The sequence below is a fragment of the Chlorocebus sabaeus genome, chromosome 16, assembly GCF_047675955.1.
Source record: "Chlorocebus sabaeus isolate Y175 chromosome 16, mChlSab1.0.hap1, whole genome shotgun sequence".
In the NCBI taxonomy this organism is placed as follows: domain Eukaryota; kingdom Metazoa; phylum Chordata; class Mammalia; order Primates; family Cercopithecidae; genus Chlorocebus; species Chlorocebus sabaeus.
In genome coordinates this window covers 3,890,058-3,905,097 of record NC_132919.1, presented here as the reverse complement: position 1 = coordinate 3,905,097, position 15,040 = coordinate 3,890,058, and the positions used below count along the sequence as shown (strand labels likewise).

Below are 15,040 nucleotides of genomic sequence, written 5' to 3'. Positions count from 1 at the left end.
CTGGTTTCTTTGCCTTTCTGTGTAAATTTTAGAATCAGCTTCTATAAAAGAGCCTGCAGGAGCTAGGCGCTGTGGCTCACATCTGAAATCCCAGCACTTTGTAGAGACCCCCATCACTACATAAAATTAAGTAGCCAGATGTGGTGGCATGCTGTAGTCTCAGCTACTTGGGAGGCTGAGGTGGGAGGATCACCTGCAGTGAGCCGTGATCTCCACTATAGCCTGGGCAACACAGCAAGACCCTGTCTTGAATGTTTGACCTTCTGGGATTTTGATTGGCATTGCATCAAATCTATAGATTCATTTGGGCGATATCTTAACCAGACAGATTCTCCTCAGTTTATAATGGGGTTATGTCCTAATAAACCCATTATAAAGGTTGAAAAATCATTACATTGAACCATTGTAAGTCAGGGACTATCTGCATTGAGTGCATGGTACATCATTCAGTTTAGAGAATAAATTTAGGTTTCTTTAATTTCTCTCAGCCTGGCATATTGGGGTATTAGCCGTCTTCTCTTATTTTCTGATTGTGGCAATTTATGTCTTCTCTTTTTGTTTCCTAGATAGTCTAGCTAGAGATCTATCAAGTTATTTGATCTTTTCAAAGAACCAACTTTGGTTTCATTCATTTTTCTTTTATTTCTGTTTGCTGTTTCTTTGATTACTGCCCAGATAAATTTATTTATTTCTTCTGGCTTTGTGTTTAATGTGTTGTTACTGCTTTTCTGGTTTCTTTCTTTCTTTTTTTTAAATAGAGACAGGATCTCACCATGTTGCCCAGGCTGATCTCAAACTACTGGGCTCAAGTGATCCTCCTGCCTTAGCCTCCCAAAGTGCTGGGATAACAGGCATGAGTTACCACGCCTGGCTGCTTTTCTGGTTTCTTTCTTTTTCTTTTTCTTTTTTTTTAATTATTTTTTTTGAGATGGAGTTTCGCTCTTGTTGCCCAGGCTGCAGTGCAATGGCACGATCTTGGCTCACTACAACCTCCACCTCCTGGGTTCAAGTGATTCTCCTGCCTCAGCCTCCTGAGTAGCTAGGATTACAGGCACATGCCACCATGCCAGGCTAATTTTTGTAATTTTAGTAGAGACAAGGTTTACCATGTTGGTCAGGCTGGTCTCGAACTTCTGACCTCAGTGATCCACCCACCTCAGCCTCCCAAAGTGCTGGGATTGCTGGTTTCCTAAGGTAGGAGCCATCACGCATTTGAGACCTTTCTTCCTTGGCAGTAGAAGAATTTTAATGCTGTGCATTTCCTCTTGAGTATGACTTTAGCCACATCCGCTATTTTTTTCTTTTTCAGTGTCCCTTGGATTCAGTAGGGACATCCCACAATTTTTTTTTATAATATATTATCATTTTCATTTAGGTCGCAATATATTTTCTAATTTATCTTGTGATTTTTTTTTCTTTGCTGTGTGGATTATTTAGAAGTTTGATGTTTAATTTCTTAATATTTGGAGGATATTCAAGATACCGTTTGGTTGTTGATTTCAGGTTTAATTCCCTTGTGGTCAGAGAGCATATTTTTAATTAGTTCAGTCCTATTATGAATATTATTGCAATTTGTTTTATTGTCCAAAATTAGGTCTGTTTTCATGAAGGTTCCATGTACACTTGAAGAGAATGCATGTGTACTATGTTGTTGGTGGAGTATCCTAGAGATGTTAATTAGGTCAAGTCAATGGATAATGTTATTCAAGTCTTCTGTGCCCTTACTGATGTTTTATCTACTTGTTCTAACAATTCCTGAGAGAGGACTATAGAAGTTTCTAACTATAATTGTATGTTTCTCTTTTTCTTATGAAATGTTCCTTTTTATCCCTAATGATATTCCTCATTCTGAAATCTAATATTTATGTAGCCTGTCTTGCATTTTTATAAACAGCATTTGTATAGAATAGTCATCCCTTAGTATCCTCAGAGGATTGGTTCCAGGACTCCCCACAGATAGCAAAATTCGTGGATGCGTCCCTTATAGTTGGCCATTCATATCTGTGGGTTTTGAATCCAGAGGCTCAGCCAACCTCAAATCAAAAATATTCTTGGCCCTTCATATCCATGGGTTTCACATCTTTTCACTTTAACCTGCCTGTGTCTTTACATTAAAGTGGATATCTTGTCTTTTTTTAAAAAAAAATCCAATCTGATAATTCCTGTCTTTTAATTGATGTGTTTAGACCATTTACATTTATTGCAGTTATCAAGATAGTTGAATTTAGGAATTTTTTTTTTTTTTTTTTTGGAGACAGACTCATACTCCATCACCCAGGCTGGAGTGCCGTGGCACGATCTTGACTCACTGCAGCCTCCACCTCCCGGGTTCAAGCGATTCTCCTGCCTCAGCCTCCCAAGTAGCTGGGATTACAGGCATCTGCCACTACATCCAGCTAATTTTTGTATTTTTAGTAGAGATGGGGTTTTGCCATGTTGGCCAGGCTGGTCTTGAACTCCTGACTCAGGTGATCCACCTGCCTTGGCCTCCCAAATTGCTGGGATTACAGGTGTGAACCACCGTGCCTGGCCAATATCTCACTTTTTGAAGCAAAAAAAAGTCATGTGAGATTTACATCATCTAGAAGTAAAATGTGTAACAGCACAAAGAATGGGGTGGAAATGCTGTCATGTTCTGACATTCTATGTGAAGCAGTATAATAGTATCCAAAGGTGGACCATTGATAAGTTAAAGGTGTTCAGTGTAAACCCTAGAACATTTAAGAAATTATTTCAAGGTACACTACTGTAAACCCTAGGGCAACCACAACAAAATTCAAAAATATATACTTAAAGAGCTAATGATAGAAATAAAATGAAATCATTAAGAAAAACAAAATAACCCAGCACTCTGAGAGGCTGAGGTGGGAAGATCACTGGAGGATAGGAGTTTGAGATCAACCTGGGCAACATAGCAAAATTCCATCTCTACAAAAATAAATAAATAAGTGATGATAAGGCCAGGAGTTTGAGACCAGCCTGGGCAGCACAGCTAGACCCCATATCTACTAAAAATAATTTTTTAGAAAGCCATATGTGGTGACACACACCTATAATCCCAGCTGCTTTGGATGCAGAGGCAGGAGGATCACTTGAGCCCAGGAGATCAAGGCTGCAGTGAGCTATGATCAGGCTACTGCACTCTAGTCTAGGTGACAGAGCAAGAGTCTATCTCTTTAAAAAAAAAAAAAAAAAAAAAAAAAAAAAGGCCAGGCGCAGTGGCTCACGCCTGTAATCCCAGCACTTTGGGAGGCTGAGGCAGGCAGATCACCTGAGGTCAGGAGTTCAAGACCAGCCTGGCCAACATGGTGAAACCCTCTCTCTACTAAAAATGCAAAAATTAACCAGGCGTGGTGGCAGGCGCCTGTAATCCCAGCTACTCGGGAGGCTGAGAGGCTGAGGCAGGAGAATCACTTGAACCCAGGAGGCGGAGGTTGCAGTGAGCCAGGATCGTGTCATTGCACTCCAGCCTGGAGAACAAGAGACAGACTTCTCTCAAAAAAAAAAAAAAAAAAAAATGGTGAGATGTTGCTGGGTGCATAGGGCTTGTGCCTGTAATCTCAGCACTTGGGGAGGCAAGGCAGGAGGATCGCAAAGCCCGAAGCCAGGAGTTCGGTGCCAGCCTGGGCGATACAGCAAGACCCTGTCTTCTACGCCCACCCCCCCAAAAAAAAAACGAGAGAGAGAGGTATTTTAAGAGATTTTAAAATGAGAAAACAACAGCTTTTATATTTAGCCATCTATTTTTCATTTCTAGTGCTCTTCATTCCTTTGTAAAGATTTCAGTTTTCCATCTGGGATCTTTTTTAGTTTTTAGGGGGACCTGAAAAACTGCACTGAACATTATTTGTAGTGCAGGTCAGACATTACATAATCTCTCAGTTTACCTGGGGGACTTTTTTTTCACTTCATCTTTGAAAGATAATTTTGCTGGGTAAAAAATTTTAAGCTGAGTTTTATCTTCAAATGCTTTAAAGATGTTGGTCTAGCCTGGGTGTGGTGGCTCACACCTGTAATCCCAGCACTTTGGGAGGCCAAGGCGGGTGGATCACCTGAGGTCAGGAGTTTGAGACCAGCCTGGCCAACATGGTGAAACCCCGTCTCTACTAAAAATACAAAAATATCTGTGCGTGGTGGCGCACGCCTGTAATCCCAGCTACTTGGGAGGCTGAGGCAGGAGAATCACTTGAACCTGGGAGGTGGAGGTTGCAGTCAGCCGAGATCGTGCCATTGTACTCTAGCCTGGGTGACAAGAGCGAAAACTCCGTCTCAAAAAAAAAAAAAAATATTGGTCTATTGTCTTCTGGCTTGTGTAGATTCTGGGATGAAGTCTGCTGTCATTCTTCTTTTGCTATGTTTTTACAATGTCTCTTTCTCCTCTGGCTATATTTTTAGCAATTTGATTATGCACGTGCCTTGACATGACTTTCTTTATGTTTCTTCTGCTTAGGTGTTTATTGAGCTCCTTAGATTTATAGTTTTCATCGAATTTGGAAAAGTTTTGACCATTATGTATTCAAATATTCTTTCTGCCCCCACCCCCATCTCTACCAGGACACTTCCACTCTGTTGGAAAGACAAAATATTCCCAGCTCTCTCTGAGCTCCAGGAATTGTTCTGTCTACTGTAGCTCTTTCTCCTGCCCCAGGTAGTTTCCTTTCACAGAAATGTGCAGGTCAGTATGCAGCCACAGACTTGTGATCGACTCTATGGATCTCCGGAGAGCTCTCCCCAGCCCACCCCTCTCTCTCTGCATCTCCCTGCTCTGTGATACTCTGCCCTGTACATTCTAGCTGCCTTGACCTCCCTGAGCTCTGATCTCTGTTTCTTTAATTCATTGAGACTGCTGGATTGTGCCTGGATGTTTGCTTCCCACTTTGCAGCTTGGAGATCGTCTGCAGATAGCTGATGCTATTGGAGGGCTGATCTAGTTTATGTCCCTCCTCTCAGGGACCATAGTCCTATACTACCTTTTGCCCAATATTTGCAAGCTATTGTTTCATGTTTTTTCAGTATTCTGGTTGTTTAAGGTGGGAGAGTAAATCCAGTCTCTCTTGTTCTGTCTTGTTTGGAAATGGAAATCTCACGTGTACTAATTTATTTTTTTTTTTTTTTGAGATGGAGTCTGGCTCTGTCACCCAGGCTGGAATGCAATGGCACGATCTTGGCTCACTGCAACCTCCACCTCCCAGGTTCAAGTGATTCTCCTGCCTCAGCCTCCTGAGTAGTTGGGATCACAAGCGTGTGCCACCACACCTAGCTGATTTTTGTATTTTTAGATGGGGTTTTACCATGTTGACCAAGCTAGTCTTGAGCTCCTGACCTCAAGTGATCCAACCACCTTGGCCTCCCAAAGTGCTGGGATTACAGGCGTGAGCCACCGTGCCCGGCTTCATATATGCTATTTTTAAGAACTTTTGTTAACACCTGTGGAGATGGCCTGCTTATACACAATAGTAAGAATGCAAATTGTCCCACTCAGTTGCTTGATGGATAGGTAGCCATTACTATTTTTGTGTTTACCTGCAAGCTGGCTTTATTGGCTAAGACTGAGCCCAGGAGATTTGTGTTTCTGCAGTCCCTACTTGAGTAAGGCATGTTACTCTGGAAGAAATAGCTGCTGGAAGCATGAACTGTACTTTTTGTGCCTTTCTCTTTCTGCCTGATGTCACCTTTCAGTGAAGGACTACCAGCTGGTCCAGAAGGGAGGAGGACAAGAATGTGGTGACTCTCAGGCCCAGCTGAGCCAATACTCCCAGCACTTTGCCTTTATCGCCAGTCACCTTCTGCAAACCAGCATGGACAGCCATTGTCCCGAGGCAGTGGAAGCAACTTGGGTCCTGTCCCTGGCCCTCAAAGGATTGTATAAAACACTAAAGGTAATGGTGAGCTTCTCCAGTTGGCAGTGGACCTGGCTATAATTTGACATCTGCATGGGGATTAACTAGTAGGAAATGCCATCTGATTTTGATGAATGGTAAACCATAGGATCTTGATTATTTTTAGAAACGCGTGGGCCTTGCGCACAGATAACTTCAAAGGAGGAAATACTATTTTCCCGATAGTTGGCTTCTCTGTCTTTCCATTGTTTCAAGGAATCCGATACTACTACTTCATGGGAACACAGCTTTGTCAGATGAAGAGAAAACTTGACTGAGAAGTTTCTCACTTTCCTCTCTAAATGACAACTCCTGTGCTTCATCATAGACGATGAAGGGAAGAATAGAGGGAGCTAGCATCCCAGGGAATGAGCAACAGGTTTGGCAATTGGAGTAGAAAGAGGTAGACAAGTTAAAAAACTGGGCAATGGCCGGGCGCAGTGACTCACAGCAGTAATCCTAGCACTTTGGGAGGCTGAGGCCAGCAGATTGCCTGAGCTCAGGAGTTTGAGACCAGCCTGGGCAACATGGCAAAACTCCGTCTCTACTAAAAGTACAAAAAATTAGCCAGGTGTGGTGGTATGCACCTGTAATCCCAGCTACTCGGGAGGCTGAGGCATGAGAATCATTTGAGCCTGGGAGGTGGAGGTTGTAGTGAGCCTAGATCATGCCATTGCACTCCAGCCTGGGCGACAGAGCAAGACTCTGTCTCAAAAAAAAAAACAAAACAAAACAAAACAAAACAAAAAACCGGCTGGGCAGTATTTGGCATGGAGATGAGCACGCTCGCTGACTTACGAGAATTTCCAATACCTGAGAGGTGGAGGAATGATCTTTCAAGGAAACACATGTCAGCTCACTTTTAGGATCATCTTCCCAACAGAGATGTCCATGAAAGGAGGAGCTCAGCTGAAAAGTTGAAGGCTGTTCAGTGGAAGCACCGATAGAGAGCTCATGGAGGGCCCTCAACACCACAGGAGCTGGACTCAGCGGCATTTCAGCTCTGATCTACCCTGGGAGTTTGTGGTTGAAGAATTGAGACCATTCATCTACTGTTTCTTTTGTTTGTTTGTTTGTTTGTTTGTTTGTGGGTTTTCTCTGGCATTTCTTTGTTTGAAACAGGGTCTCGCTCTGTTGCCCAGGCTGGAGTATAGACCTGTGATCATGGCTCACTGCAGCCTCAAATGCTTTGGTTCAAGGGGTCCTCTTGCCTCAGCCTCAGTCCCTAGCTGGGACTAACAACAGGCATGCACCACCATGCCCAGTTATGTTTTAAAATTTTTAATTTTTTAATTTTTTTTAGAGACAGGGTCTTGCTATGTTTCCCAGGCTGGTCTTGAACTCTTGACCTTGAGCCATCCTTCTACCTCCGCCTCTCGAAATGCTGGGTTACAGGCATGAGCCATGGTGCCCAGCCTGCTGTGCCCAGCCTGCTGTTTCTTGAGTTCATGGCATTTATCACAATGTGCTACTGTTTCCATTGTTTACATTGTAGTAGAAAAGGGAAAATAAACTTCCTAAGGGCAGCAGTCATTTCTGTCTTTGAATCCTTCATTCAGCAGATATTTGTTGAGCACCAAGGGCCAGATGGAACTGAGTATGTAGTATTGAGCCAGAAAGAAAGTCCCTGCTCTCCTGGAGCTCACGGTCTGACCGGCAAGAGAGACAACAGGGAGCCTGCAAGAAAAACTGCTGTGGGTCAAAAAAAGCCTTACTCTAGTAAAATTTGAACTGGTAGATAAGGAGTCAGCTTTGGGAAAACTGGACAGAGCATTCCACGCGGAATGAGTAGCAAGCTCCAGGCCTCCCCAAGCGTGGTTGTCAGGGAGCAGAAAGAACACCTCCCAGGCTTCAGGATAATGCAGGAGACGGGGTGCGCAGCCAGAGAAGCAGGCAGGGACCTTGGTCTCTGTCAGCCATGATCAGAGGCTTGGATTTTAGCCTAAAGAGCACCGGACAGCTTTTGGAAGTTAGAGCAGCGGGGTGTGACATAAAATAGGCTTCATTCAAAAGTACGTGTTGAATGAATGAATGAATGAATGAATGAGTGAATGAACAGACTGAGTAATAGCTAAGGTTGTACCTTCTTCACTCCAAGGCAGTCACAAATTGTTCTTTTTCTGCGTGGCAGGCTCACGGTTTTGAAGAGACCCATGCTACCTTCCTTCAGACCGATTTGCTGAAGTTGCTGGTGAAAAAATGCAGCAAAGGGACTGGCTTTAGTAAAACGTGGCTCCTCCGGGACCTGGAAGTAAGAGACTAGAGGGACTCCTGCTCCTCTTTCCTGGTGCAGATGTACTGGCCTAGAAGTTAGAAGCGTCAGCGAGTTCCAGTTACTTCTGCCCTGTGCCCGCTTATTTAGTACCGTGTTGGAAACTCCCTTGCTTCTGTATTCCCTTTCGGAAGTAGGGATTATGACACCTGTCGACCCCTGTCAGGGAAAATGAATTTAATGTTTGTTCAAAGAACAGTGGAAGAGAAGCGTTTTATGGAAACGTGATTAACCATTATATCATGGTAATAAAGTATACCCTTGAATTTTTATTTCCCTTTAAAGTTGCTTTCAGCCAAAATCAGCCTCTAAATTTGTCCTCACGTTTATTTTTACGTAGGATTTTAGTTGATCGTTGTAATTTTATTACTGTTCCCCTTAGACCTTAGAGTTTTCTTAGTGGAACTACTGTGGTTCCCTGTGGACTTTCTGTGCCCAGTGCCAGCTGTAGGCCCAGGAAAGGCTGCCGCCGCATAGGAGGGAGTGAGTGGCCATTCACAACCAGCAGAGGCTGGAATCTGCAGAAACAGCTCTCAGTTGCCAGAAGAGGATTTGGTTAGGTTTAAGGAAACTATGCTAAGACATATTAATGGATAATTTGGAGAGTATTTGAACTTTTATTCTTAGGGAATATTTTAAATTAAAATTTTTTATTATTAGAACCACATTACAGAAAACTTTATAAAAGGAAAAAAAAAAAACCCTCCAAACTCTGTATCCCAAATACAGCTGCCATTAGCATTTGGTGTATTTTCTCCTTCTTGTTTTGTTTCTATGCATTTCACGGTGCATGTGTAAATCTAGACTGCATCGTGAGCATCTTATTCAAAGAAACTGATGGCATGTGGGTTTCTTTCTAGGTTTTGATGTAGTTTTCATAACTTTTTTATGGCTACGTATAATATATGAAGGTGGCTTTCAGTTTTTTTGCTATTAATGCTTCACTGAGCGTATTATGAAAATAACTTTGTGTATTTTACATTACTCGTAACAGATGAGTTGCTGGGTGAAAGCATATGAGCATTTCCCTAGCTCTTTACATTTTGCCAAAAGAAGTTCTAAAACAGATGAGAGCAGTTTATACCATCTGTGGGAAAGTTAATAAACACAAAGGTCCCCATAGTGTTCAGTTAGTATTTCTTTGGTTACAAAGTATAATTAAACATACATTCGTGTTTCTTTTCTAATTTCACATTCTTCAAGTAAATTCTGATGTCTTAAAATGGTTGGGCCCAATATTTTCATGATTACAGGACTGTACCGTCTTCCCGCCCACTAAGCGCTCACATTCAGCTGGATTTTCTTTCTGTGTAGATTTTGTCCATCATGCTGTACTCCTCAAAAAAGGAGATGAACGCTTTGGCTGAGCACGGAGACCTAGAGCTGGACGAGCGAGGGGACCAAGAGGAAGAGGTGGAACGGCCAGTCAGCAGCCCTGGCGACCCAGAGCAGAAAAAGCTGGACCCCCTTGAGGGCCTGGATGAGCCCACCAGAATATGTTTCCTGGTGTGTTCTTGAGTCATCATGTGGCTTGGGAGGGGCTTCTGAGGGATGGCTTCTCTTTGGCCCGGGCCATGTTTCAGCCTAAACATGAAAACGCTTCCGTCGGCTGTCCTGAGAATTCACTTCTTAAAGACTCAATCTGTGTTGTGCAGTATTGATCCAGAAGAACCGAAAAGCCCCACAGCAATAGTTCTTAATATACTGGGTTATAAACTCAAAAGCTTTAGGTCCTCTCTCCCCATAAAATACACATTCAAATATGTATGTAAAATTTTGCATGAATTTCCAGGGCTTACTAAGGCCCTAAGGGTTGTCCATGAACTCTTTACAATAGTTCCTTCCTCAGTTTCTCAGAAATACACTCTTACCTCCCCTAGGTAATTTATTCTTCCTCAGAATAATATGAAAAGGATGAGGGCTTGGACTTCAAAAGTTGTAATTAAAAGAAGAGTAAACAGAATGTAGGGTAGAATGTCAGAAAAACCAAGTCCCAGCCAGGCACAGTGGCTCACACCTGTAATCTCAGCACTTTGGGAGGCTGAGGCAGGAGGATCACTTGAGGCCAAGAGTTCAAGACCACCCTGGGTAACTTAGCAAGACCCTGCCTCTACAAAAAATAAGACTAGCCAGGTGTGGTGGCATGCACTGTAGTCCTGGCTACCCAGGAGGCTGAGGCAGGAGGATCACTTGAGCCCAGGAGTTCAAGGTTACAGATTTTGCAAGAAAGTTTGCATCCCCTGCCACAGAGCATACATGCATTTCTGTATCCATGAATAAGTGAAAGCTATGAATCCAGTTGGCACAGTACAGAAAATGATAATGTCATTGATACTAACAGAAAGACTACTCTGATCAACATTGCTGACAAGTTTAAGTGCAGGTTAAAACTCTTGCCTTTCTACGCTTTTGGTACTCAGTGGTATGAGCTATGATCACACCACTGCACTTCAGACTGGGCAGCCAAGTGAGACCCTGTGTCAAAAAAAATCCAAAGAAAATACTGTGCCCATGTATATGCTAGTTGTCAAACTTGAGTGTAAAACGTTTATAGAGATGCTAGCCGTGAATACAATGTGGTGAGTAAGTATCTACTATTAGCACTGTATTTTGTTGATAGGATATTTCTTTGGGGTTTTAGTGTTTTATAATTTCCTTTGAAATTACAATCCTAATGTAGGTGTTACAGTCCATGTTTTAGTGCTTACAATTGTATATGCTTTTTAAACTACCCATATAATGTTCCTCAGTTATAACCTATGGAAGCTTTTGCTATATTATCTTCTCAGTTTTGAGTTCAGTTTATCAAAACTGTATTGAAGCACTTTTAATGGTTCTTGTCTGCATCCTCCCCGGGCCTCCAGATGGCTCATGATGCCCTCAATGCCCCTCTGCACATTCTTCGGGCCATATACGAACTGCAGATGAAAAAGACTGATTCTTTCTTCCTGGAGGTTCAGAAGAGGTAAGGGACATTTCGGTGCAGCTGAAGTGTGGCCAGGGAGAGCACATGTGAGGGCGGGAGGGTGTGCGCCTCCTGGCAGCGGCTTCTGGATCGATGGACACTCTGACAGGCCGGGAAGCAGTTGCTAGTCCTTTGTAAGGCGAGGTGGGAGGTGGCCTGTGCTGCGTTACCTGGAGCATCTTCGAAGTGCCCTGTGGTTCCTCTTTAAAACTGATGTTTGTAGTCTGCCTCTGAGAAGTAAGTTTCTGAGAGGAAACTTATTTTACAGACACAGAAATTAGGCAGGCACCAAAATGTGTCTCGTGTGTAATCCCAGGGAGCAGATAGCGTAGAACAGGAACTTCTGCTCAAGAGATTTTTAAAATGAAGAACATACCCTTTCTCTTGGCCAGGAAGTTCAGAGCTAGTTCTTGGGCCCAGCTCTTTAATTTGGGTAGAACTTTACATATCTGCAGTCTGGTCTCTTCCTCCATCCCCCATATCCTAATTTTGACTCTTCTTACTCTGATTGTGAATTCTCATTTAATTTGTCTTTTATTTTACATTTCATGTGTCTCTTTTTTGAGTTTCTTATATAGTACCTAAAAACCTTTGTGAGATGAAGCAGGGTTGCATTAGTTAGGGTACAGTCTAAGCTGCTGTAACTAAGAAACAAGAAATATAATGGATCAGGGCAGTAGAATGTGTTTTTCTCTCACATAACAGTCCAGAGGTGGGCAGAGTCTGGGGTGGGTGACAGCTGTGCTCCACAGAGTGACCCAGCAATCCCAGCGTTCTCATCTGTGGAGTGGAAGCTCGCTTGGCCACCCCACGTCTCGGTTCTAGCCCAGAGGAAAGGAGGAAGGTGGAGAAGGGAGTGTGCCATTAGTCCAGTAGACTCCAGAGGTGGGACACCACCTCGCTTACCTGCACTGCCCAGAACCCAGGGGTGTCACCACGTCTAGCTGCTAACCATGTCTCTTGCTGGGTGACTATAGCTCTTGCTAAAATTCTAGGGAGCTTTAGAGAGAGAGAAGGGCCACCACGTTTCGGCCAAAGTCGTCCAACTGTTCAGACTGCTTTGAAATAAGGCAAACACCAGGCTGTAACCATTCCAGCTGTTTCTGTACTTCACTTCTGTTTTCTGTGTGTCATTTTCATTGTTCTGTTCGTAAACCTCCAACCACAGCATGGAGTCACTCTGAACCCATTTTGGTTCAGGAGCTGTCCAATTCGGGGATCACTCTTTGCTCAGTTAAACTCTGTTAAATTGTCTTTTAAAAAAGAGAGAAGGGGAGTCCAGGCATGGTTGTGTGAGCCTGTAATCACAGCTACCAGGGAAGCTAAGGCAGGAGGATCGCTTGAGCCCAGGAGTTCCAGTCCAGCCTGGGCAATAGCTTCAACACGTCATCTCTAAAAAAATAAAAAAATAAAAAAAATGTTTTTTTAAATGAAAAGAAAACATTTAAATTAATTTTTAAAATGAAAAAGATAGAAAAGGAGAATGGATTTTGCAGGAGATTTTGCATCCCCTGCCCCAGAGCATGCATGCATTCTGTATCCATGAATAAGTGAAGGCTGTGAATCCAGTTGGCAAAACACAGAATATGATAATGTCATTGATACTAACAGAAAAACAACTCTGATCAACGTTGCCAGCAAGTTTAAGTGCAGGTTAAAACTCTGGCCTCTGTACACTGTTGGTACTCAACTTTGTGCTGCGTTTCTTCAGGTTTGATGGTGATGAGCTCACCACAGATGAAAGGATACGGTCCCTGGCTCAGCGGTGGCAGCCCAGTAAGAGTCTGAGGCTGGAAGAGCAGAGCGCCAAAGCTGTGGATACAGACATGATTATCCTGCCATGCTTGGTATGTCACCCCCCCTTGGACCCAAAGTGTCCGCACCCCATCCCCCACCCCATAGCACCACTGTAAGAAGGCTAGACCTCTGTAACAGTGGGCTTGGGTTTGCAGTCCCGGCCTGCACGCTGCGACCAAGCCACTGCTGAATCGAACCCTGTGACCCAGAAGCTGATCTCCAGCACAGAGAGTGAACTGCAGCAGAGCTATGCCAAGCAGCGCCGTAGCAAGAGCGCCGCCCTCCTGCACAAGGAGCTGAACTGCAAGAGTAAGAGGGCTGTCCGGGACTACCTCTTCCGAGTGAACGAGGCCACGGCTGTCCTGTACGCCCGCCACGTGCTTGCGTCCCTGCTCGCCGAGTGGCCTAGCCACGTGCCAGTGAGCGAGGACATCCTGGAGCTCAGTGGCCCTGCCCATATGACCTACATTTTGGATATGTTCATGCAGCTGGAAGAAAAGCACGAGTGGGAGAAGGTAGTTATGCAGACTGAGCTTGCGCTCGCCCACCAGGTTCTTCCTCTGCCCCACAGGCTTCCTCCAGTGAGTGCTTCCTGGAGCGAGGCTACCTGTGTGGCTGTGCGGCTCCCTGACAGGTGTGAATGCAGCAAAGGTAGGGCCACTGTATCCTCTCCCAAGGATTGGGCTAGTGAGGAACTCAGGGGCCCTGAGCGCAATTTCCAGCTGAACCAGAAAGCTTTGTCGCCATCTTCCCAGTTTCCAAGTGCAGAAATCTTGAGGCACGTTCGGTAGCTCCTTTTTGATCCTGTCCCTCACCCACCTTCACACACACACACACAGTCCATGAGGAAGTTCATTTGGCCTCTCAGCCTTGCTTTGCCCATCTGAGAACTCCACCAGACCTCGAGGTCCTTGCCCGGCCTTGCAGCCCTGCAGGTGCTGGCAGACTTGCTCTAGCATGTCTAGCTTTCGTAAGGGACAAAGGGAGCCATCCTGCCTCTGCTAGGCCCTTGCGTGGACATGTCCTCCCCTGGTTCTTGCCACCTAGAGCTCCCAACTCTGCACCTCACTGTAGACATTGATCACATTGTGTGGTCATTATTTATCCATAGGCCAATCCACCTGCTTGGCTGGGGACTCCTTCAAGGACCAGGACCGTTTTGACTGGTTCTGCTAGTTCTTTGAGACCACCCCTAAGCAGTATCATTCTGAAAGGACTGCAGTGTCCTGATTGACAGCAACAGCCTGGTCCAGTGAGAGGCTGGTGGAGTTGGTTTTGGGTGATGGAGTCACAGAGGCTCATCCTAGGTCTGAGATGATGCCAGCACCTTTGGGTGGGTCTTGGGTTGAAGTAAACTGTCCCTTCTTCCTGATGCCACTAGCAGGCCCTGACCTTATCTGTCTGCTTCCTACCAGATCCTGCAGAAAGTGCTCCAGGGCTGCCGAGAGGACATGCTGGGGACCATGGCCCTGGCTGCCTGCCAGTTCATGGAGGAGCCAGGAATGGAGGTGCAAGTGAGGGAATCAAAACACCCATATAACAACAACACCAACTTCGAGGTAGGGCCTGGGGCTAGCAGGCCCTGTAAGGGCTACTGAGTGGCAGACACCTCATCAGTCCCCTGGACAGCAGAGACCTGTCCAAGAAAGCGCTTCCTTGAACAAACTGCAGTCTGCCTCCTTGAGGCCAGGGATTCTGTACAACAAGTCTCTTCTCCGGGCCTTGCTTGTTTTAATAGAAGAAAATGGGCCACCTCGTCCTGCAGGAGAGCTTTACTTTCCCTGCAGCAAGCTCCTGAGAGTGAGTGGTTGGCTTCACAGTAAGACAGTGAGTCTGAATGGGGTCCAGATTGGACCCTCACTCTTCAGCTGCCTCGTAATGACCTGCTCACACCTTGGATACTACAGCCCCTTGTTAAATTTCCCATAACTGAATCAAAGTCTCATCTTTTCCATCCTTAACTTTGTATCTGGGCAGGGAGGTAGGCATTTTGATGAGGCAGGAATGGGGCAGCCTCTGTTATTCTCATTGACTTAAGGCCATGTATATCCTTTAGCACTTTTTTTTCAGACAGAGTCTCACTCTGTCGCCCAGGCTGTGGAGTGCAGTGGTGTGATCTCAGCTCAC

At 44.7% G+C, this 15,040-nt stretch overlaps 1 protein-coding gene across 3 annotated transcripts in view; it reads left to right on the top strand.

The window, feature by feature from the left end:
- The window catches only part of ZZEF1 (zinc finger ZZ-type and EF-hand domain containing 1), a 158,847-nt gene that overhangs the window by 132,060 nt on the left and 11,747 nt on the right, over positions 1-15,040 (top strand). For all 3 annotated transcript variants that reach the window (XM_073004598.1, XM_037987446.2, XM_037987445.2), the window contains exons 43-49: positions 5,680-5,879; positions 8,011-8,130; positions 9,466-9,657; positions 11,016-11,116; positions 12,828-12,963; positions 13,069-13,428; positions 14,329-14,472. In XM_073004598.1, coding sequence (XP_072860699.1) covers positions 5,680-5,879; positions 8,011-8,130; positions 9,466-9,657; positions 11,016-11,116; positions 12,828-12,963; positions 13,069-13,428; positions 14,329-14,472 — 1,253 coding nt within the window. The remainder of the gene's footprint in view (positions 1-5,679; positions 5,880-8,010; positions 8,131-9,465; positions 9,658-11,015; positions 11,117-12,827; positions 12,964-13,068; positions 13,429-14,328; positions 14,473-15,040) is intronic.